This window comes from Daktulosphaira vitifoliae, unplaced genomic scaffold, assembly GCF_025091365.1.
Source record: "Daktulosphaira vitifoliae isolate Bord-2020 unplaced genomic scaffold, ASM2509136v1 Scaffold_3, whole genome shotgun sequence".
Taxonomy (NCBI): Eukaryota; Metazoa; Arthropoda; class Insecta; order Hemiptera; family Phylloxeridae; genus Daktulosphaira; species Daktulosphaira vitifoliae.
This window is the reverse complement of record NW_026099574.1, coordinates 4347413-4368783: the sequence shown is the minus strand read 5'-3', so window position 1 is coordinate 4368783 and position 21371 is coordinate 4347413. Positions and strand designations below refer to the sequence as shown.

The window sequence follows — 21371 nt, the reverse complement described above, 5'->3', positions numbered from 1 at the left end:
TCAGAAATTAATAAATAAAACTCTGACAACTGTATTTATTTTAAGCCTACCAAAATGATGTCTGATAGTATGACTTCTTTAAATTTATACCAAATTTTAGAAAAAAATAATAATGAATCTGACAATTTCGTTACGAATAGTTAAAAAATATTTGTTTCTAAAAATATAAATTTAAGATGTTCATTTTTTATATTACGTATCTATTTTTAATCAATTTGTTATTTACTTATACTATAAAATAAATGTGACTGATTATGCTACAAAAGTAAAAGTTAAAAAACTGTTTATTACCAAATATTTGTTAGATTTTTAAATGTTTTTGACAATGTTATTGAAGTTGCGTCAAAGCTGATCAAATATTATCAAAAACAAGAAGATATAAAACGCAAAACACAGACGGCTCAATCAAGATAAATCTAAAATCTAAAATATATACGTATACAAAAATGAAGGGGTACCTTCTTATCATATTACAAAGTCTTTTAATTTTTGGGTTTATAACCGATATTATTTTAGCATCTAATGATGGTATCATAAACCAAAATTTTGCTGATAAATATAGGCTTCTCAATCATTCATTATTTGAAAATGTTATACCAGTTTATAAGTATCAATGCTTACGTACTGGAATTACTATTGTATTTGGTGACATTGATGGACCTCTTGTAAATGGATATTTCACTTTGGGTAAATTAATTTAATAAGTTATATTTTGACATAAAAATGATTTATTTTATTAAATGTTTAGCCACGGAAACCCACGATGATGATGGTATTCCTCATACATTAGAACATTTAATATTTCTTGGATCAGAAAATTATCCTTACAAAGGAGTTCTTGATTTATTGGCAAATCGTTGTCTTGCTTCAGGAACTAACGCTCACACTGGTAATTTATCAACAAATTATTATAAATTTTGCCTATATTCTTATGATTAATATATTATTTTATAGATGTGGATCATACTCGTTATACAATCAGCACAGCTGGGAGTGACGGATTTCTTTCTTTGCTTCCAATTTATCTTGACCATATTTTATATCCTACTTTAACTGTAATATTTATTTTAGTTTTTTTTAATTTACACACTCAGGGGTACTTTATTTATAAATTGTCATCAACATCACATAAATTTTTAGAATGCTGGTTTTGTCACGGAAGTTCATCATGTAACTTCAGAAGGTGAAGATGCTGGCGTTGTTTATTCTGAAATGCAAGGACTTGAAAATAATGAAGATAATATTGTATATTATTCGTTGTTTAAAAAATTATATCCTGGTAAATGTGGCTACAAATCAGTACAAGGAGGACTTATGAAAAATTTACGAGAGTCAACTACTATTGAAAAAGTACAAAAGATTATTATTAAATCTGTTCATAATATAATGCATAATAATAATGTGTTTCTAACAAATTTAATTTGATAGATTTGTAAATACCATCATGAATTTTACCGGCCTGAAAATCTGTTACTTCTTATTACTGGAAAAGTAGACCATTCTTCTTTATTTAATAGTCTAGAACCAGTTATCCAAAAGATTTTATCAAAAGTAATGTAATTTATATTTAATTTCATTATTAATAAAGTTTTAACTCTAAATATAAAAAATAAAGGGATGTCGTGAAGAATATGTAAAACCCTGGCAGAGCCCTGTAGATCCTTTAACAGAATCTTTAAATTATGTAGAACTATTTCCAAGTGATGAAGAAAAAAATGGTGTTGTCACTTTTGGTTGGAGAAGCCCAGTTGTGTCAAATTATATATACAAGTATTTAATCTATTCAATATTATATATAATATTACTTATAAAATATACTTAATATTAAAATTATAATTTTTGACACATACCACACTCTGCATTAGGCGGGCGCTCACTTATGTTTCTCTCGATATCAGATGGCCAGTTATTAATACGATAATCGGTGATCATCACGCATTGTTCTCCACTCTTGATACCGAACAAAGGCGGCTTTCGGCTGTCGAAATTTGCATATGATGCGTTTATTTTCTTAACTGTTATTTTTCAACTTTTAAAGGTAATGCCTTTAATTAGATTAATCGAATTACATAAAAAATTTTTTTTTTCAATTGAATAGTTCAGATAATATAAAAAAAATTGGATTTCCATTTGAAAATCGAGAGTTGATATGAGCTTAGGATATAAAGGATGGTGTCAGAAAATTAACTTTTAAAGCAAATTAACAAATTATAGTTAAAATAATGATTACCTCTAACATTTTCGAAGATATTTCAAAAGGCGTAGTTAAGAAATCACTCTGTGTATTGAGTGGTCAATTAACAAACTATTGAATATTTTCAGTTTTTGTAAAGGAACCTAATATTTAATTAAAAAGTTTTATAATAATATGTAGTTAAATAATTTTTTGTCTTTCATTCCAAAATAAAACACCTAAATCTTAATTTCATTTAATGGAAACAACTATTTTTAGTATGATTATATTATAAAAAAAAAATTAAACTTTTTTATTCCTATAGTTTTTTTTATCCTATCAACCTTTTGCATTTAAAAATTGTTTATAGATTTAGATTTAAAATAGAAACTTATCATTAATTTGGTTCTCATAATACCGGAGCCTCCGGTATTTAAGTTGATTATAAAGTTGAAAATAGTCTAAAAAATAATATGACAGATGTGAATAACTTCCTCAATATTAGTTCAAAAGATGGTATCAAATAGTTATTTTATTAATTAGCTAATTTTCATTTTTATAAGCTAGTTTAAAACGTCTGAAAAAAAATACATATTCTCAATAAAATTTATATCTTAAAAGAAATCGTATAGCTAGTGTTAAAATAATCATTTGAATCCAAAATATACAGAGTGGTCTACAATGTTTTGACCTATCTAATTACTTATGATCTACTAAATATTTTGCATTACTTTTTTTTTTAATAATTTATGCATTCCTTGTCTACATTAAAAACGTATATTTTATTATTTCTTCTTAATAATAAAATATATTAACTTTTTTTTTTAATTAGAAATTCTTTTTTGTTAAAAAAAATAATAAAAATATGCTTTTATCGTAGACTAAAAATGCATAAGTTATTAAAAAAAATGAATGCATAATATTTAATAGATCGTAAATTATTATATTTGTCATATAACATATGGACTATTCTGCATAATTGGGATTAAAATAGATTCTTTAGCCACTTGATTTCTTTTAAAATGATTGCTTTTTTTTTTATTTTATTAGTTAGTAATGTATCGCCATCTATCTGTTATAAATAAGTTTTAGTTAAATCTTACAAGAGTGTCTAAATATTTTTTTAATGGCAAAATACATTTGAACTAGCTTATAAAATTGAAAATTATTCAACTATGAAAATGAATCGTCAACAACTTTTGGACCAGTACTTCGGAAATTATTCATATGTTTATATCTGTGTGGGAGAATTGTGGCTGTTAAAAAATTAGACATCGATATTTTTTGTGTCTTTCTAATGTGTACACTAGGACGTCATGCACTCACAATTACTGCGTATCACTGTATATATTAAAATGCTAGTAATTATACAAGTACTTATCCTAATGTTGTTATCGGTCCATACAATTNGTATATATTAAAATGCTAGTAATTATACAAGTACTTATCCTAATGTTGTTATCGGTTTTTATAAAAAAAGAATAAAAAAATTTTGAACAAAAATATTTAAATTTTTTTCCTATAAATAATAAGAAATGTGAATTTATCGTTGTATAAAAATTCATAAATTATTATTTGAAAAATTACTAATAAATGTTAATTGTAATAAAAGTTATAGGAGTTGTCAGTTAGATCTGTTTATCTGTCTATTCATAGACTTAAATTTGAAATATAATGTCTTAAAAATTATAATATTTTAATCATAAATAATCAAACAATTATAATCAGAGAGTCATATAAACAATAAGAACCACTCACTGTTGGAACAAATTAAATTACATATATTTTTTATAGGAATATTGCTTGTAATTCACTTTTATATTATTTAACTTATACTTCAATAAGTGCTTTAACAAAGGAGTTCGTTGAAATATCTGACCCATTGTGTAGTTCGGTAAAAATAATACAAATATTTATTTAGTTCAATCTATTGTTATTAGTGACTTATCATTTTTTTATTTTAAGGTAGCTTACCATGTGAGCGATAATTTAAATCCATTTATACTTCTTCAATTTCAAAGTGTACCAATTCAAAAATTAAATGAAGATCAAATACCAATAAAGTTAAATGAAGTATTTAAAAAGCTTAATGATGATGATGTTTATTTTAACCTTGAAAATCTGAGAATATCTATTGAAAAATATAAACTATCCGTATTAAATAGTCTAGAAACTGATCCTAGTTCTACTTTATCAACATTAATAATTAAAGACTTTTTGTATGGAAAGAGTCAATCAGATGTAAGTAAAATAAAATAATATTAAAGGCACATTACATAATTTATTTTGACTGCATAATTTTAGTTAGACGAAAGATTGAACACAATTAGCATTTTGAATAATCTTCTCAAAGAAGATATCTCGTTTTGGAAAGAGATTTTAACTGATTATTTTATAAACAATCACAAAGTAGTTGTAAAAGGAATTCCATCTATAAAAAAAAAAGATGAGCTAGCTAATGAAGAAATTCAAAGAGTATCACAACGCAAAAAAGAATTAGGGGATGAAGGTTTAAAATTAAAAGCTATTGAACTACAAAAGGCTAAAACAGATTCTGAAGTAATAAAAAAAAATTATTAAATAATAAATGTTTTTATAATAGTTATTATTCATGATCTGATAGTCCTAATTAGGAATATTAAATCATTTTAAGTTTAAACTTGCAATAAATAATAATTTTGGAAAAACTTATTTTGTTAATCGTGTATAATATATTGTAACGTCACAAATTCGAAAGTGGACCGTTTATAATTTTTTGTTATGTCTACTTATTTATTTTATCACGCAAAAGAACCTTTTCCTGACACAACGATGAAACCACTCATTATTTTTGCTGCTGACCGCTAGATAAGGCGACAAAAGATAATAAATATAATTAAAATCGAAATGTTTATCGGTATTGATCCCTCCTAAAAAGACTGGCAGTTATTGATTTGAAATTTCCGTTAGATCGGTGTTGGCTCTTCTCCATCCTTCTTCTGTCATTGACCGTACTATAGTGCACACATTTGTTGTCTTATTGTCACTTTTTCCAATGATGGAGTAGAGCCGCTAAAGGCGAACGGCCAGGTTTTTTGGGCGAAGCATCCAAACCATTGGATGGGTTCTCTTCGGAGTCCGGGTATCGTTTTCTTATATATATTAAATTTATGTATTTTATCAATTATTTTATTTTTATTATAAATTAACTTGTTTTTGTGTGGAAAACACGTGTTTCCCTTTTCTTCTATCCAACGCTAAGGAGCGAGTGCTCAGATCGCTCCTGTTATTTTCATTAATTTCCGATTAACATTAACGGATGTGTTCCAATACCGACGGAGATTTTTTCTAATATTAATTGTTTTTTGTTTAAATATTTTATTTTATTTTTGTTGCCTTTATTTGTAGACATGATTTTTGATACATTCGTATTTTTGTCTATGTTTAACTTAATTTTCTTTTTTAACAATTAAATTAAATTTCCTAATTAATTTTAACTGTAATATTTATTTTATTGCACGAATAACTTAAGTACTCGAATGTATTGTTTTACATATCAACCACATACAACTTTAATTATCATAGTTGTGGTTAATAAACCACGAGGCTTTTTAATCATTTATACATATAACGACATATCAACTAAAATTATACTTTTAATTAACTTAAAATTAAAGTCCACTTATGGTCCGATAAATATATCTGATAGATGTGATACCTCGCCTAGGTAGTGGCGATCTTTACTACCATAGCTAGTCGTTATGCAATTGGCAAACTACGTTGTTGTTGCAGGCTGACAAAAGTCCAATTGCAATATTTAGAGTAATCAAAATTTGGTAAGACACTCATATTCTCAAAAACTACTTAGAATTTTTAATTTTTGTAAAAATAAAAAATACTAGGTTTCAAATTCTCTACAATATAGTTTAGTCTTTTATCTCGTTCCTTCAGGAATAAAAAACTTTATTTATAATTTTCTTAAATGGGAACCTCTATTTTTAACTTTATAATATGATAGGAATTAATTACAGACAACTTTGTATTTACAATTTTTTTTAAAGATTTGGATGTCAAGTAAAATTTATTATTGCTTTGGTTTTAAAATACCAGTGTAAGCAGTATTATTGCTGCCATCGTGGTGATAGCCCATATATCTATTGTTTTAAGTAATTGTCATTCTTAAAAGCACATAATAAATTTTATAAGGTAATAAAAAAAAATTAGAAAAATATTTTGAGATTGACTCAAATAATTATTCGTATTTTATCTTATATTGAATTTTTAATGAAATATTATAAGAGTGATTTAATGGCCTGAATTAATTTATGAGTACTTAAATTTTAGAAAAAACCACCCAGTGAAATATTGACGTCAGTTAAAATCCCTAATGTTGAACTCATTCAGTTTTTAACTCCTGATACTTTTTCATCAAATTCAATAAATCAACACAATTTATTCAAAACTTCTGAAGTTCCATTATTTGTTGAAATAGACAATGTTAAAAGTAATTTTGTTTACGTAAGTAAAAATAATTATGAATAATTTTTAAGTACTTTTAAGACCTACTAATTATACTATTCTATAATTCCATCCAGATGAACGTAATTATCAACACTAAAGATTTGGCATTGAATCTTAGAAAATACTTACCCATTTATCTTGATTTGATTACGGAAAGTACTGTTATACGAAATGGTACGAAATTAGAATATGCGGATGTCATTGCAGAATTAGAAAAAGATGTTGTTTCATATAGTGCATCTGTTGGGATCGGATCATCATCTCCGTTTTCTAATGGTTTTATTTCCTCTGCTGTACTTTTAACGATTTCTGTATGTTCTAATGAAAAAAAGTATTTACATTTATTTAATTTTAAAAACGAGAATTTATTTTCTATTAATTTATTATAATATATTTTATGATTTTATTTTATTATACTTATAAGAGGTCACGGTAATGGGAACAATACCGTGATCCCATTACCGTAATGGACGTGATAGATTTTTAAATAAGTTATATGAATTTAATCTACATTGATTTTATAGTTACACTTATTTTGGATTTTTTGTCAATGGCCAAACTAAACGGAAAAAACGACTTTGAATAATTGAATTAGCTTAAATATTCCTTTTTATCTTCTGAGTACATCGACCTATTGGTTAGTTGGTAATGCGTGTGCCTAGATAACTAGAAGTACGAGGTTAATACTTGGGCGGGGGGATACTTTTTGCATATTTTTCTACATTATTTTTAGAGTATTTATATTAATATTAATATACATGATTTTCTCCATTTAAAGTATAACTACAAGCATTAAAAAAATATTTTCAACGATTATGATTCTGTTTATTTTTTGGAGGGTTTGATCGATTGCGTAAATAAAGGTTAGTGAAATCGTCTATTATAAAAATATTTATTGTATTAATTTTATATAAAAATTCAGGAAAATAATTAAACGTCATGTTAAAATCAAAAGATCATTTATTTGAAAATATAGAAATATATAAATATATGTATAAATACTATTAAAATTAGTGCAAAAGGTATCCCGCACCCTGCGGAATTTATACCTTATACCTGCAGTGCATTAGACTCACGTGTTACCAATCAGCCATTTGATCTCTGCCCTCGGAGAAGATAAAAAGGGCTATTCAAGATAGTTCAAATTTTCAAAGTCGTTTTTCCCGTTTAGGAGGGGTATTGGTAAAGTATTCAAAATAAGTGTTACTATTTATTCAATGTAAATTAAATTCATATAACTATTTTGAAAATATGTATTCCATCACCGTGACCTCACCTTGTTAATATAATAAAGAAATGCTTTATTCAATACAATTTTAGAAATATTTTAATACGATCAAATTTTTTATTATTTAAATATATTTTTTTGTTTTACATAACATAATCAAAAAATTGTTATCATATTGGATATAATAGTTGGTTAATTATTGATTTATTGTTAAATATAAAATTATACATAATTGATATTTGAAACTTAAATTTTTTATTGAATGTTTTAATTGAATAGGTCGTACCAGAAAATTATCATAAAAGCATCAAATGGCTTCATGATTTTCTTTATAATACAGTCATTACTAAAGAAAAGTTATCCATCAATTTGTCAAAAATTATAAATGAAGTCCCTAGCTATAGTAGAGATGAAACTCATATGTTAAATCAAATTTTAATAAATATGATGTACAAACAAGGTAACTATTTAAATGGATAATACAATATATATATATTATTATTATTATTCTTTGTAAACCACTGCATGGTAGAGCTATGTAAAGTAAACGTCAATTACTCTAGAAAATAGAATAATCATAAATCATTTATGTATAATATATATATACAGAGTGGAACATATTTAATCTCATATAACTTATGATCTACATAACTTTTTTTTTTTAATCAATTTTTACAATACAGAACTATTTTTAAAATATGTTTTATGTTATTTTTCGCAATTTCAAAAAATATTTTAAAAATTGATTTTTTATTAAAAATTTTTTTAAGATTTGAAAATAGACATTTTATAAAATTTTGTAATCAAAATTTTTCTTTAAAACTTATTTAATAAGTTTTACCAACAACTCAAAACTTTTAATTCAGTAGTTATGTTTATACAGCATTTTGAAGTTTGTTAAATTTTGATTTTTACAATTTTCCTATGGTTTCAAATGTTAGTTCATATTATGTAAAGTACAGAAGTAAACACTTATTACATTATTTACTAGTAACAGAACGCGATTTCTTTTCCATGAAAATTATTAACATTTGAATAAGCATTTGTAATTGACATGAAAAAACAAATTAACATTAATATTTTTAACTTAATTAATATATAATAATAATCATCATTAATGATCAGTTGGCCCTCCTTTAGCCCTAAGAACTTATTCATACGTTTTTCCATGGATTCTACTAATTTTAATGTAACAGTTGAGTCAATACTGTTCCATACTTCAAGAATTGCTGTTTTCAATTGTTCTTTGTTTCGAATTTGATCATTTTTTAGACGTCTACCTATTTCATCCCATAAATGTTCTATAGGATTCATGTCTGGTGATTGCGGAGATGTGTTAAGTTGCTTTGATACACGGTATAAGAACCATTCTTTAACTTTTTTCGCGGTATGTTTTGGGTCGTTATGTTGTTGAAAAATGAACGAATTGCCAATTTTTAGTTTTTCAACACTTGCATGCAAATTATTTCTCAAAATGTTTAAATAAACATGTTGATCCATTATACCACGATAAATACCAAATTACCAACACCTGCAGCGCTCATACAGCCCCAAACTAATACATTACCACCCCCATGTTTTACCGTCGGGCACAAATTTTTGCAATCCATTTGCTTGTTAGGTTTTCTCCACACCATAACTCGCCCATCTGAACTAAAAATATTAAATTTGCTTTCATCGCTAAATAATACAGATTTCCAAAAATCATTTCCCTTGTTTATGTGTGCCTTCGCAAAATCTAAACGTTTTTTTTTATTTAATTTACTGATAAAAGGTTTTTTCCTAGCTACACAACCTTTATATCCTGCGTTTCTAATGACATTACGAATTGACTGAGGCACAACTTTTACATTGTAGTCATTATCAATCATACCAACAAGTTTTGGTGCACTTGTTTTTGGTTCCGTCTTAACTGTTCTTAGTATAGCACTCCTGTGATGAGATTATAATTTTTGGGGACGACCACTACGTTTTCGATTTTCGAAAGAACCAGTTTCATTATATCGGTTTATTATAAATTGTACAGTCGAATGTAATTTATTTATTGTTTGTGCAATATTTCTAAGAGAATTAACATCTTCTCTTAGTTTAATTACTAATTTGCGAATTGCAATAGGTATCTCCATTGTTCAATGTGTATAAACTGAATAAAACGCGCTAAGCGTTTGTCTACCGCCCTTAATTGCTATAGAAACAATAATGACATGCCCGCAGATATGTGGTACTCCATACGTATAAGTCTTTATGGGTTTCTCCTATTATAGTCCCATTTTTATCTGTAATTAATAGACATCTATAAATGTACGGAGACTTTTTTTGCTCACATTTTCCTAAAATTGTTTATATTTATAAATGTATTAAGTAAACAAATTAGTATATATGCTTCATCTTTCTAAAAACCAATATTAATATGTTTCTGAGTAAATGTGTGATATAAATATGAAGTTATTTAACTTTTGAGTCGCTATTTTATGTTGTTGAAAAAATTTGACATTGGTGTACGGAGACTTTTTTGACCCACTGTATAAATACTACTTCCCATGAAAAAATTGTATTAACCCATACATTTTTTAAAAAGTTATAGCATTTTATTGTAAAAAACCCAGTACAGGGGGGTCGCGGCACAGTGGTGACGTGACATAGTTGGATCAAGTATAATGATATCTGACAGTGATTAAAATCACTATCAAAAATAAACGCTTCGATGTAAATCTTTAGATAATGTTTAATTTTAAAAAATTGGTGGATTATTCCAAAAGCTACATGATCTGCTATTTACTTATTAATATCCTGATTAAGATAAAGTATGTCTAATGAAAAAGGGATATAAATATTATATGTCATAAAAAATTGTGTTGATCCATACACTTTTCAATAAGTTTTAGCATTATAAAGTTAAAAATGTAAATATATAATCCAGAATTTCCACACAAAAATAGCATTCGGTAGCCATTTTCACCACGAAGACAAGTCCAGAGGTCAATTTTTTTTTTCTATAATAAAGCAAATTACATTAGCTTTAATTTAAGATAAATATAAAAGTTTTAGACTTTCCAGAACACTTTCAAAAGTTAAGTTGAAAATATTAATTTTTATAAAAAGTTTTCATTTTAAATGTATTTTAATCTTTACATTAAGTAAATTTTAAGTGTCAGAATTACAAAAAAAAATATACCAAATGATAGGTAAGGATATTATGCATCTATTAAAAAATATATATATTGATTTGTTCATTTTTGAAAAAGTTATGGCAGTTTTAAGTAAAAAAAATTGAAAAAATTGAAAAAATTAGCGATTTTTAAATTTGTAATTTTTTTGGAGATTTCCCCCATTTACGGGGAACGAGAGAAATTTTTTCAATTTTTGAAGGTAATGTCTTCGACTAGATACGATTTGTGATCTTTTGGCGTATCGTTGAAAGAAATCGGTACAATGAGAGCTCAGAAGTGGTAACAGACACAAAAAAAAAACACATCATAGTAAAACCAACACCTTCCAGCTTCTCATCGAAGCTAAAAAAATTTGAACAACATTTATTTTGTGTGTTATATAATGAGATAACATGAAAAATATTTCTGTTGCTTTTAAGTACATTGGAAACAACACAAATAATTTCCAAAAGTAGATATAATCTAGAAATGATAAAATCAATCGTTTCTTAGATGATATCTAATTCAGCTTAGTGATAGTCGGATCTAAAAAAGATCATTTAAGAATAATAAGTCAAAAAGGTTAAAACAATTGGACTATTAGTGCTAATAAAATTGGATTTATTATTGTAGAAGCAGATATAATAATAATAAAACATTTACTAAATTTTACATAAAATCGAGATATTAAAACATTAATTTAAAGAATAGTTAGCAAAATAACATTACATGAAATTATTACTACATGTCTTTTTTTAAAATCATAATAATAAAAGAATAATTTATTATTATCTCTAATTAACAATATTAATATTAACAACAATAATATTTGGATTTAATCTGTTAATGTTTAAAAAAATACTCAAGATACTATTTTTAATATCAAATTATTAAGTGGAATAAACATGGTTGTTAAAAATGGAAGATTTGCAAGTCTTTATGTAATCATAAATATATAATAATTTACTTTATTTCATGACTCATTATTTTAATTTCCTTGCTAATATTAATATTGTTATTAATTAATTTTTTTTTTCAGATTACAATGATTACGCATGTAGTACTTTAAGACAATATAATTTTTTAACTAGTTTGCAAAAAACAATCGAATCTGAAGAAGGTTGGAAAGTTGTAAATGAAGATTTGAATAAATTAAAATTATTTTTAGCTAATCCAGATAACATTAAATTACACATAACTGGTAATATAGATAAATTATGTGATATTATTCCTGAAGCTTCTGCTGCATTACAAAAAATTATTCCAGATAATTTAAAAGCATCAGTACATCCGTAATAAAAATTGGGTTATAGTATAAAAATTATACTTTATATTAGTTTTAATAATAATTAAATTTATAGATATGATACACTTTATGACTTTGAAGCTACGGTACCCTTAAACCAAAGTGAAATTCGAGCTTGTATTGTTGGAATGGGTTCTATTGAATCAACTTATTTCAAACAAGTTACTGATTGTATAAAAGATTATAATCATCCAGACTTGGCTACTCTTTATGTGTTTGTTACATACTTTACTCAGATGGAAGTATGTAATCATTATCATAATGTTTTTTTAAAATTGAGAAAAAGGTGATCGAATATTTTTTTCTCTAATCAAAATGGTCAATGAAATTTATTTATTTTTGTAGAACTATGATTACAGATAATTTTATATATTTAAAGAGTGAGAAAATTTTAATCATTCTGAGTGCTGAAAATTAAAAGGTTTATTATTCATAATTAATATTTTGTGTGATATTAATTCGAATTTATGCAGTAATAAAAAAGTAATAGATTAGTGATAGTAGAATTATTTTCGAATCTCATGTTGGAATGGTGTAAGAATTTCATTTAAAAGAGCTAATAATTTATATAATGTCTCAATTTTTGATACTGGATCATAATTTAATACATTAGACCTATCACCAGATTTAAAATTGAAAAAATGCTGCTTAATGTACAATAAAGTTGAGAAATACGTGATTATAAGGTTTAGTTGGGTTTAAAAAAAATTCATACATTGCTAATCATTTCGGTGTACTGAGGGTTAACATCTACCTAACACATCCAGCAGATGGACAGTTAATTAAAAATGTGCTCATCAATAAAATAAATAAAACAAGACCCTAAAGACGACCCAAAACCCGATGTATTGGCGTAGTTGCCATGGATATTGTAATGATAAACCAAAACGCAACTTTAGAGACAGCATATCAGAGAAATAGATAGAGAGAGATTTTGATGGCAGCGTTGGTTGTGATTGGACCATTAAATTAATGAAGGAGAAGAAGAAATTTTGAAGTCAATAATAAATCAATCACTTTGTGTATACACGTCATTTAATATTGACAATTAAACAATAATGGACTTCATCACGATGATGATTAAAATCAAAGCTAATAGTTAACTTATAATTAAAAAAAAATAAATTTTTTATTAAATTGTATTCCTTATTCTCATTTCAAAATTATCAATCAATATTGTATTCTTAACATGTAAAAAGAACTATTGATTTAAGGGCTCAAAAAATTCTATAGGTAGTTATCAGAAAAAATAAATAAATTTATAATAATTGCAATAGTACAAGTAAAAATTAGTGGTATAATACTTTCAAAACTTGCATTGGTCACTCATTTAATTAATGTACTTATTTTTTTGAACAGGGACCAATATGGAAGAAAGTTAGAGGATTAGGTTTGGCATATTCCTGTGATATTTTAATAAAGCTAGATGAAGGAAAGATTTCTTTAAGTATTTACAGTTCTGTAAATGTACCAACTGCTTATCAAGCCACTAAATCAATAATAGTATGTAGAATTTAAAAAAAAAGTAATGTTTAAATTAATAAAAAAAATATTATTATGAATATGTCAATGGCACAAGGTACAATCAAATTACTATAAATTTACTTTTTTTACCAGATTGTATTATAACTTTATAGCTTGAAGTAGTAGCGGACTTGAAAAAGTTATGATCCCGTAAATCTTAGTTCAAGAAAATTTGTATTTGTTACTAATCACCATCACCAATTCTTCATATACATTTTATTTTCTAATATAAGTAATGGCTCCATAGAATGATTTCCAACCTCCCAGCGGCCTACTACTCTACAGGTTTTTTCCAATGAAATATTCATGAAAAGTATATGACCTCCTAGTCGTTNCTCATCAAAGTTAATAAAAAATTAAATCGCTAATTTTCGAAATTTTTTCAATTTTTTTTACTAAAAACTGCTGTAACTTTTTCAAAAATGAACATATCAATATATATATTTTTTTATAGATGCTTGATGTCTTTACCTATCATTTGGTATATTTTTTTTGTAAATTTGACCTTTTTTCGGCCCACAGGGGGAGATTTAAAATGACAACTTTTTCACAAAAAATTAACTTTTTCAACTTAACTTTTGAAAATGTTCCGGAAGGTCTGACACTTTTATATATATCTTAAATTAAAGCTAATGTAATATACATTAATTTGAAAAAAAAAATTGACCTCTGGACTTGTCTTCGTGGTGAAAGTTGACATCAAAGTTAATAAAAAATTACGATTTTTGTAAAATAATTTTTTTTTATATTTTTAACTTAATAATGCTCTAACTTTTTCAAAAATGAACATATCAATATAATTTTTTTTTATATAGATGCTTGATGTCTTTACTTATCATTTGGTATATTTTTTTTGTAAATCTGACACTTAACCTGCCCACAGGGGGGGATTTAAAATGACAACTTTTTCACAAAAAATTAACTTTTTCAACTTAACTTTTGAAAATGTTCCGGAAGGTCTGACACTTTTATATATATCTTAAATTAAAGCTAATGTAATATACTTTAATTTGAAAAAAAAAAATTTGACCTCTGGACTTGTCTTCACGGCGAAAATGGCTACCGAATGCTATTTTCGTGTGAAAATTCTCGATTTTATTATTTATATTATATTTAACTTTATAATGCTATAACTTATTGAAAAGTTTATGGATCCACACAATTTTTTTATGAGAAATAATATTTTTTAATAAACCCTTTTTCATTCGACATACTTTATCTTAATCGAGATATTAATAAGGAACCAGTAGATCAAGTAGCTTTTGGAATAAAACACCAATTTTTTTTTAATTAAACACTATCTAAAGATTTGCATCGAAGCGTTTATTTTTGATAGTGATTTTAATCACTGTCAGATATCATTAGACTTGATCCAACTATACCACGGCACCACTGTGCCGCGACCCCCCTGTGCTGGGTTTTTTATTCTAAATTTATAAGTTTTATTGAAAAAACTTTGTCTGGTTAAATTTTTCTGTCATTTTAGGATGAAAGTTTATCCAATGGATATTCTTGGGATCAAACACTTTTTGAATCAGCAAAATCTTCTGCTATATTTGACATAGTTAATAGACAGAATACAATTGTCGTATCAAATATGGATTCAATTATGTTTTATTTCCGAAATTTAACACAAACTTATAACCAGTAATATTTTATTTATTATAATGAAATATTTGAAAAAAAAAATGTATTTCTTTAGGGACTTAGTTAAAAAAATATCATTAGTAAAACTTGAAGATCTTCCTGAAATTGGCAGAAAGTATGTGATGCCATTATTTAATCCACAGTCTACCTTAACTGCAATGGTATGTCCTCCTACAATAGTTGAAGAAACAGCTAATGAATTTGAAAAGTAATATTTTAAGATCTATAAATTCTGTATTATAGTAACTCAAAAAAAAGGAAATTAGTTAAAACAGTAATATTTTTTTATTAATAATATCATTGAAGAATAATCTATTAAAATTATTGTTATTTGTTGGTATTGTATGAGCATGAGAATAATTGAGTTACTATAATATTTATTGAATAAAGAAAATGACATAATATTATTTTCTCTCGGGATATGAGTACGAGGGTATATGAGAAGATGTAAAATATAGAAAGGCAAAGTGATGTTTGAAAATTTATTAATATAATAATAATTTGAAATAGAAATTATTGTATTAATTATCACACATAGATCATCAACAACGCCACTCGTAACAGTAGTTATCTAGGCTTATGCTGACGAGTCAATAAAAACCTCGAGTAGTATAGGAACCACAAGTGGGTTCTCTATCTACGCAAGAGAGTCTTTATTAGTATTGACTACACAGGTAACCCACTCAAAGATTAGAATAGGCTGGCTANGTATAGTCTCGGAGTCGTGTGCTCGAGTCGCTAGTTGGGCGCCACTTTTGTTGTATTTATATATGTAGAACAATCTTTTGTTCTAACTTATATTTTTAGTAGTTCAATAATAACGCAAAATGTAGTTAATAAAGATATAATCAATCAAAATAAAAACATATAAAATATTGATACACTTAAAAACGGATAAATAAATAATACACAAAATAAAAAACTTAAAGTCACAAACGTACCACACGGAAAGAGATTACCTTCGGTACTCCCGAGGTCTTCTCTTCCTCCCTTTTAATTCATTCCGTTTCATCTTATATACTAAAATATTTTGTTTGTTTTTTATAAAATTCATATAGTAATCATTTTTCAAAAAAGGTTTATAAATATTTACTTCCTGATCTAGTAACAATAATTCTGGGAATTACAATTAATCCAAACATTACATAAGTGTTCTACTTCTAGGTTTACAAATAATAGACTATATTATATTTTTGTAATAATAGATTAAGAAATTCATAGTTAAACCAAACATTACAAAAATGCTTTCTTTTCAGTTTTATAAAATAATGACCTATATTACACTCCCCTATGTTGAAGTAAAAAATATGCCCTCATATTTTAATTTAGTAANACTTCGTACAAACGTTATTGATTCTCTTTATTTAATTTGACAATATTTTATTCTAGAGATCACTTTATTATTTTTGGTTTCCTACTTAATTTTGTACTCATTATACTTAACTTTAAACCTTATGGATCTTTTGTAGAATATGAATATACCTTAATGATATCAGGACTAATGTTGAAAAAAAATACTTCAATTTTCTATATAAAATCGTATTTTGTCAAGCCACTTCTTGCATTCGTTGAAAGTTCATAAGGTAAAGTAGTAGTGAGAGAAATTGACAGTTTTTATGCCCTTTTATATTAAATTTAATTCATCTATCTATGCAAGAAGTGTCACGACCTTTTACTATTATCTGTTTATTACTCAATTTGTGTTATTTATTACATATTATTTTACTTAAAATAGGTAATTTGTCACAACTAAAGAACTTCTTATAATTATTACAGTAGATTTATATCAATGTATTTTTAGACGTATTTCTTGGAATAGTTTAAAGTATTAACATGAATAATATATATTTAATTTGATGACTAATAGACAATAACACATAGACTACTGAATAATGAGAGGTGTATGTATTATAACAGTATAAGTTCTGTAAATGTAAACAAATGGGATGATTATTAATTTATTTTTTCTCTTATAATATTTAGTAGATTTTATTTTTGATTGAAATTTTATGGTCATCATTTGCGTTACTGTGGTATTAAACTAAGTTTGAAATAAAAACTTGTGAATTTATTAAAAAAAAATGCAATTACAATTACACCAATAGTTTACAATTACCCCACATTGCCATATTAATATAAAAATAACTATTTTCTAATAAAAATATTATTTGAATTTTCAGAATTGGTATTAAAATGAATATTTACAAGTCTTTAGATGAAAGTTTTGTAAATAACTAACAGAATACTTGGATAAAAACTTTTTCAAATACCTCTAGGAATAATTTTTTGAATTGTTATATTCAATCTCAAAATTATTATATATTTTATTTATTAAATTATATACATTACTCAGCCTAAGAGAATCATTATTGTTAATCATTGATTGATAAATAAATACAATTAAAAAAAAACCAGCTCAGTGGGGTCGCGGCACAGTGGGGACGTGATATAGTTAGGTCCAGTATAGATTATATCTGACACTGATTAAAATCACTATCATAAAAAACGCTTCGATGCAAGTCTGTAGATAGTTTTAAGAAATTATTTAATTATTCTAAAAGCAAAATTAACTCCTATTTCTATTATTATTCCTAATTAGTAGTTGATTTATAAGTATAATTTATGAATAAATATATTTATATTTAATAGATATATATCTATTAAAGTAATTCAACGTAGTATGAAATGGATATTTAATATTTAATAATTGTAATTTTTTTGGATAATTTATAAAAAATTATACATTAGTTATTACTTTTATGGCAAGCATGTGCAAAAATTGAAGGGCTTGACACAGAACTTTTTAGATAATAATTTGTTGTTAATTATGGATAAATGGTCAACAAAAAATCTTCATCAAAATATAAAATATAGTTTTATTCAATATTTCGTGCTAATTTCATATCAGCAATTATATGTTTTCCATCACCAATAATTTTTGAGGTTATCACTAATTAGTTAAAAACTATAGGATATAATTATAAGGAAAATAGCTCTGAATATTTCAATTGTATCATTTATTTAAACACCAAGAGTTACATAAAAATGATTAATATTTTTTTTTTAATGATTTATAACAATAAAAAAATAATTAAAACAAAAAAATTGTTTTTATAAAGATGTATTGAAACAATATTTAATACATATTAACGAGGTTAACTGTGTCCGCGCCAGTAAAGGCTTTACGCTGAGAAACACTGTGCCATCACAGTCTTGTTCATTATATTTTGAATATAGACATATTCCTATAATTATATTTTGACGAGTTCAGAATAAATTTTAAGTATATCGATATCGATTATAGGGAATTCATCGAAAATATTATTAGTAAAAATATAGTATAATATAAAAAAAGTTTAAAAAAATATATAAAAAAATGTAACAAATTATAATAGACGCAGGTCTCATTGTAAATAATCTTTTCTAAATTTGATATATACACAGAGACTAATTAATTGAAATAAACGCAAGTCACTATAAACGATTATTAACACTGAAAGAAGAAATCACCATAAGATTAACTCAGTCAACTACGAAAGGAAATAAAGGTAAATGCGAATATTTATTTGTATGCTTTAATTCTTAAAAATTTACGTAACAAACAAGAATAAGAATAAGTGAGGTAAAGAAATTTTATTATTTTATAAATAAATGTAGTTCGACCCCGAGATAACATTTCATACCTTACCACCATATCCTCTGCTATTTTAATTTTTGTTTATTGCACTACAGTATATATATATATATATATATATATAACACTCATGGTTAATAACAATATAAATATTTATTAAGTAAAGAAATATTAAATAAACAATACAACCTGCTGGTCACCTAGAGATGATAATCATACAGGAGCTGACGGCGACACACACTATTTCGGTGGTAGCTAATTTAAATTAAGTAAAAGACAAAAGAGTAATGGTTGCGATGATGGTAAAAAGTCAACTACTGTTTGGGACATTAGTATTATGGCACGGTGGCCGTGAATTCCAATAGTTTTTATGTGTGCAATCTGTCCTTCTGTAGTAATACGCGTGTCATTGTGTCATTTTTATAAGCCTAGTCGGCGGTACAATGATGTTGTGGGATATGATTATGTATATGTGATCGTATCAGTGTAATGAATTAAAATAGAAGTTTCGAGAAACTTCTAGAATAATTTTTTCACACAAAGAATTATCAATTTTAATTAATTTTCTGACCAACAATTATTTTATTACTTTTTACAAATATATCGCTCACTCAGATCGATGTTTACATTAATGTCAATCTTTTTAATTACCATAAGCGTATTTGTGGCGTCAAACAGACGGCAGAATGAAATAGATAAATTCTTAAAAAAAAACCCGCCTCCCTATCACTTTACCCACAAGTTTAATATAAAAGGGCTAGGAAAATTAGTACACCAATTCATTAATCACCCATACTCTTATTCTTTCATATTAAAGTTACTAATTCAAACCATAGGAATAAATTCAGTATGTTGCTCCTGATATCAGTATTTTTATTTATTTAAATTAAATTAATATATCCACGTCGACAAGGGACATCAAAATTCATCATCTATCAACGAGTCCATCTGGATATCAAGATAAGTGTAGACATATACGATATTTATGTAATATTAAGAAATATGATAAAGTGGGTAACAGATTACGATGATATAAATAAATCTAACTCAATCCATTTAATTTAAACCCTTTCCCTCCACCTCGCTTTCTTTTTATTACAAAGTGGCGACCAACTCGTGGCTTTGAATCTACTTCCTAAACACATATTATTACAATATTTTTCAATGTTCCTAATTTTTATAATATATTGCACATTACAAATGTCAGATTTAACGAAACAAAATCTTATTTCGGTAGTAAAATATATGATCAGCATAGTAACTTTTCAAATAAAATCAAAATTATCGTTATTTAATGATATATCCCGCAGATATACTTTGGGATTCTACTCTTCGCCTCAACATAAACGTACAAAGTACACTACTTATTCAAAAATATATAAACACCTTTATAAATGATCGCACAACCTTTTCTATCACAGTAAGTATTATTTTAACTTATCCCACATTAATACAGATTATTTATTTAAAAACATTCTTCATATAAAATTTCACAAATTTTATTCAAACNAACATTCTTCATATAAAATTTCACAAATTTTATTCAAAGACGAAAACATTTCACGCATAAATCTTGAAATAGTTGATGAAAAATAATTTTATCCCCAATAATTGAGATAAATATAAAAATTTTCTGTAACTTTTATTTTTAAAAAAAAAACCCAGCACAGTGGGGTGGCGGCACAGTGGGGTCGTGGCATAGTTGGGTCCAGTATAGATAATATCTGACAGTGATTAAAATCATTATCATAAAAATACGCTTCGATGCTAATCTGTAGATAGTGTTTAATTAAAAAAAAAAATTTGTTAAAATAGCATATTTTTGAATAAGGTAGTCATTTGCGCATAGAAGATAGGTTGTCGGGACAAATTTTTTTTTTCATTTTATAGCACATAAAATAAGCTTTAATTTGATATATGTTTGAAGGACGCAGTATTTCCGGAACATTTTCAAAAATTAAGTTGAAAAAGTTAATTTTTGTAAAAAAGTTGCTATTTTAAATTCCCCCCTAATGAGCAGGTTAAGTGATAGNAAAAATTAAGTTGAAAAAGTTAATTTTTGTAAAAAAGTTGCTATTTTAAATCCCCCCCTAATGAGCAGGTTAAGTGATAGATTGTTGTGCGGGCCAACGTGGTAAAAGGAATTAAACTTAATAAGAAAAAGAAAACACTCACTTTTCAATAAAACTTTAGAATATATAATTTGATTG

The 21371-nt window shown here is 25.8% G+C and overlaps 1 protein-coding gene across 2 annotated transcripts; it reads left to right on the top strand.

The window, feature by feature from the left end:
- Window positions 1-399: 399 nt before the first annotated feature.
- LOC126902722 (uncharacterized protein C05D11.1-like) lies at window positions 400-17974 on the top strand. Of its 2 annotated transcripts, none has more exons than XM_050680293.1 (18): window positions 400-687; window positions 749-889; window positions 955-1055; window positions 1141-1350; window positions 1429-1551; window positions 1616-1770; window positions 3968-4067; window positions 4139-4414; window positions 4478-4732; window positions 6497-6670; window positions 6748-6984; window positions 8181-8361; window positions 12090-12342; window positions 12412-12598; window positions 13716-13859; window positions 15367-15527; window positions 15583-15688; window positions 17708-17974. In XM_050680293.1, the coding sequence occupies exons 1-18, from the start codon at window positions 447-449 to the stop codon at window positions 17717-17719; spliced, it is 3057 nt and encodes a 1018-aa protein (XP_050536250.1). In that variant the 5' UTR covers window positions 400-446; the 3' UTR covers window positions 17720-17974. The 2 variants fall into 2 exon arrangements, with proteins under 2 accessions (XP_050536250.1, XP_050536249.1); XM_050680292.1 differs by having other exon boundaries at window positions 15583-15735; window positions 17708-17973.
- The last annotated feature ends 3397 nt before the right edge of the window (window positions 17975-21371 follow it).

Coding starts and splice junctions, on each gene's coding strand:
- LOC126902722 (XM_050680292.1), top strand. CDS start 447: ATGAAGGGGTACCTTCTTATCATATTACAAAGTCTTTTAATTTTTGGG. Junction 12,343..12,411: donor TTAAAAGCATCAGTACATCC/GTAATAAAAATT, acceptor TTAAATTTATAG/ATATGATACACTTTATGACT. Junction 15,528..15,582: donor TTAACACAAACTTATAACCA/GTAATATTTTAT, acceptor GTATTTCTTTAG/GGACTTAGTTAAAAAAATAT.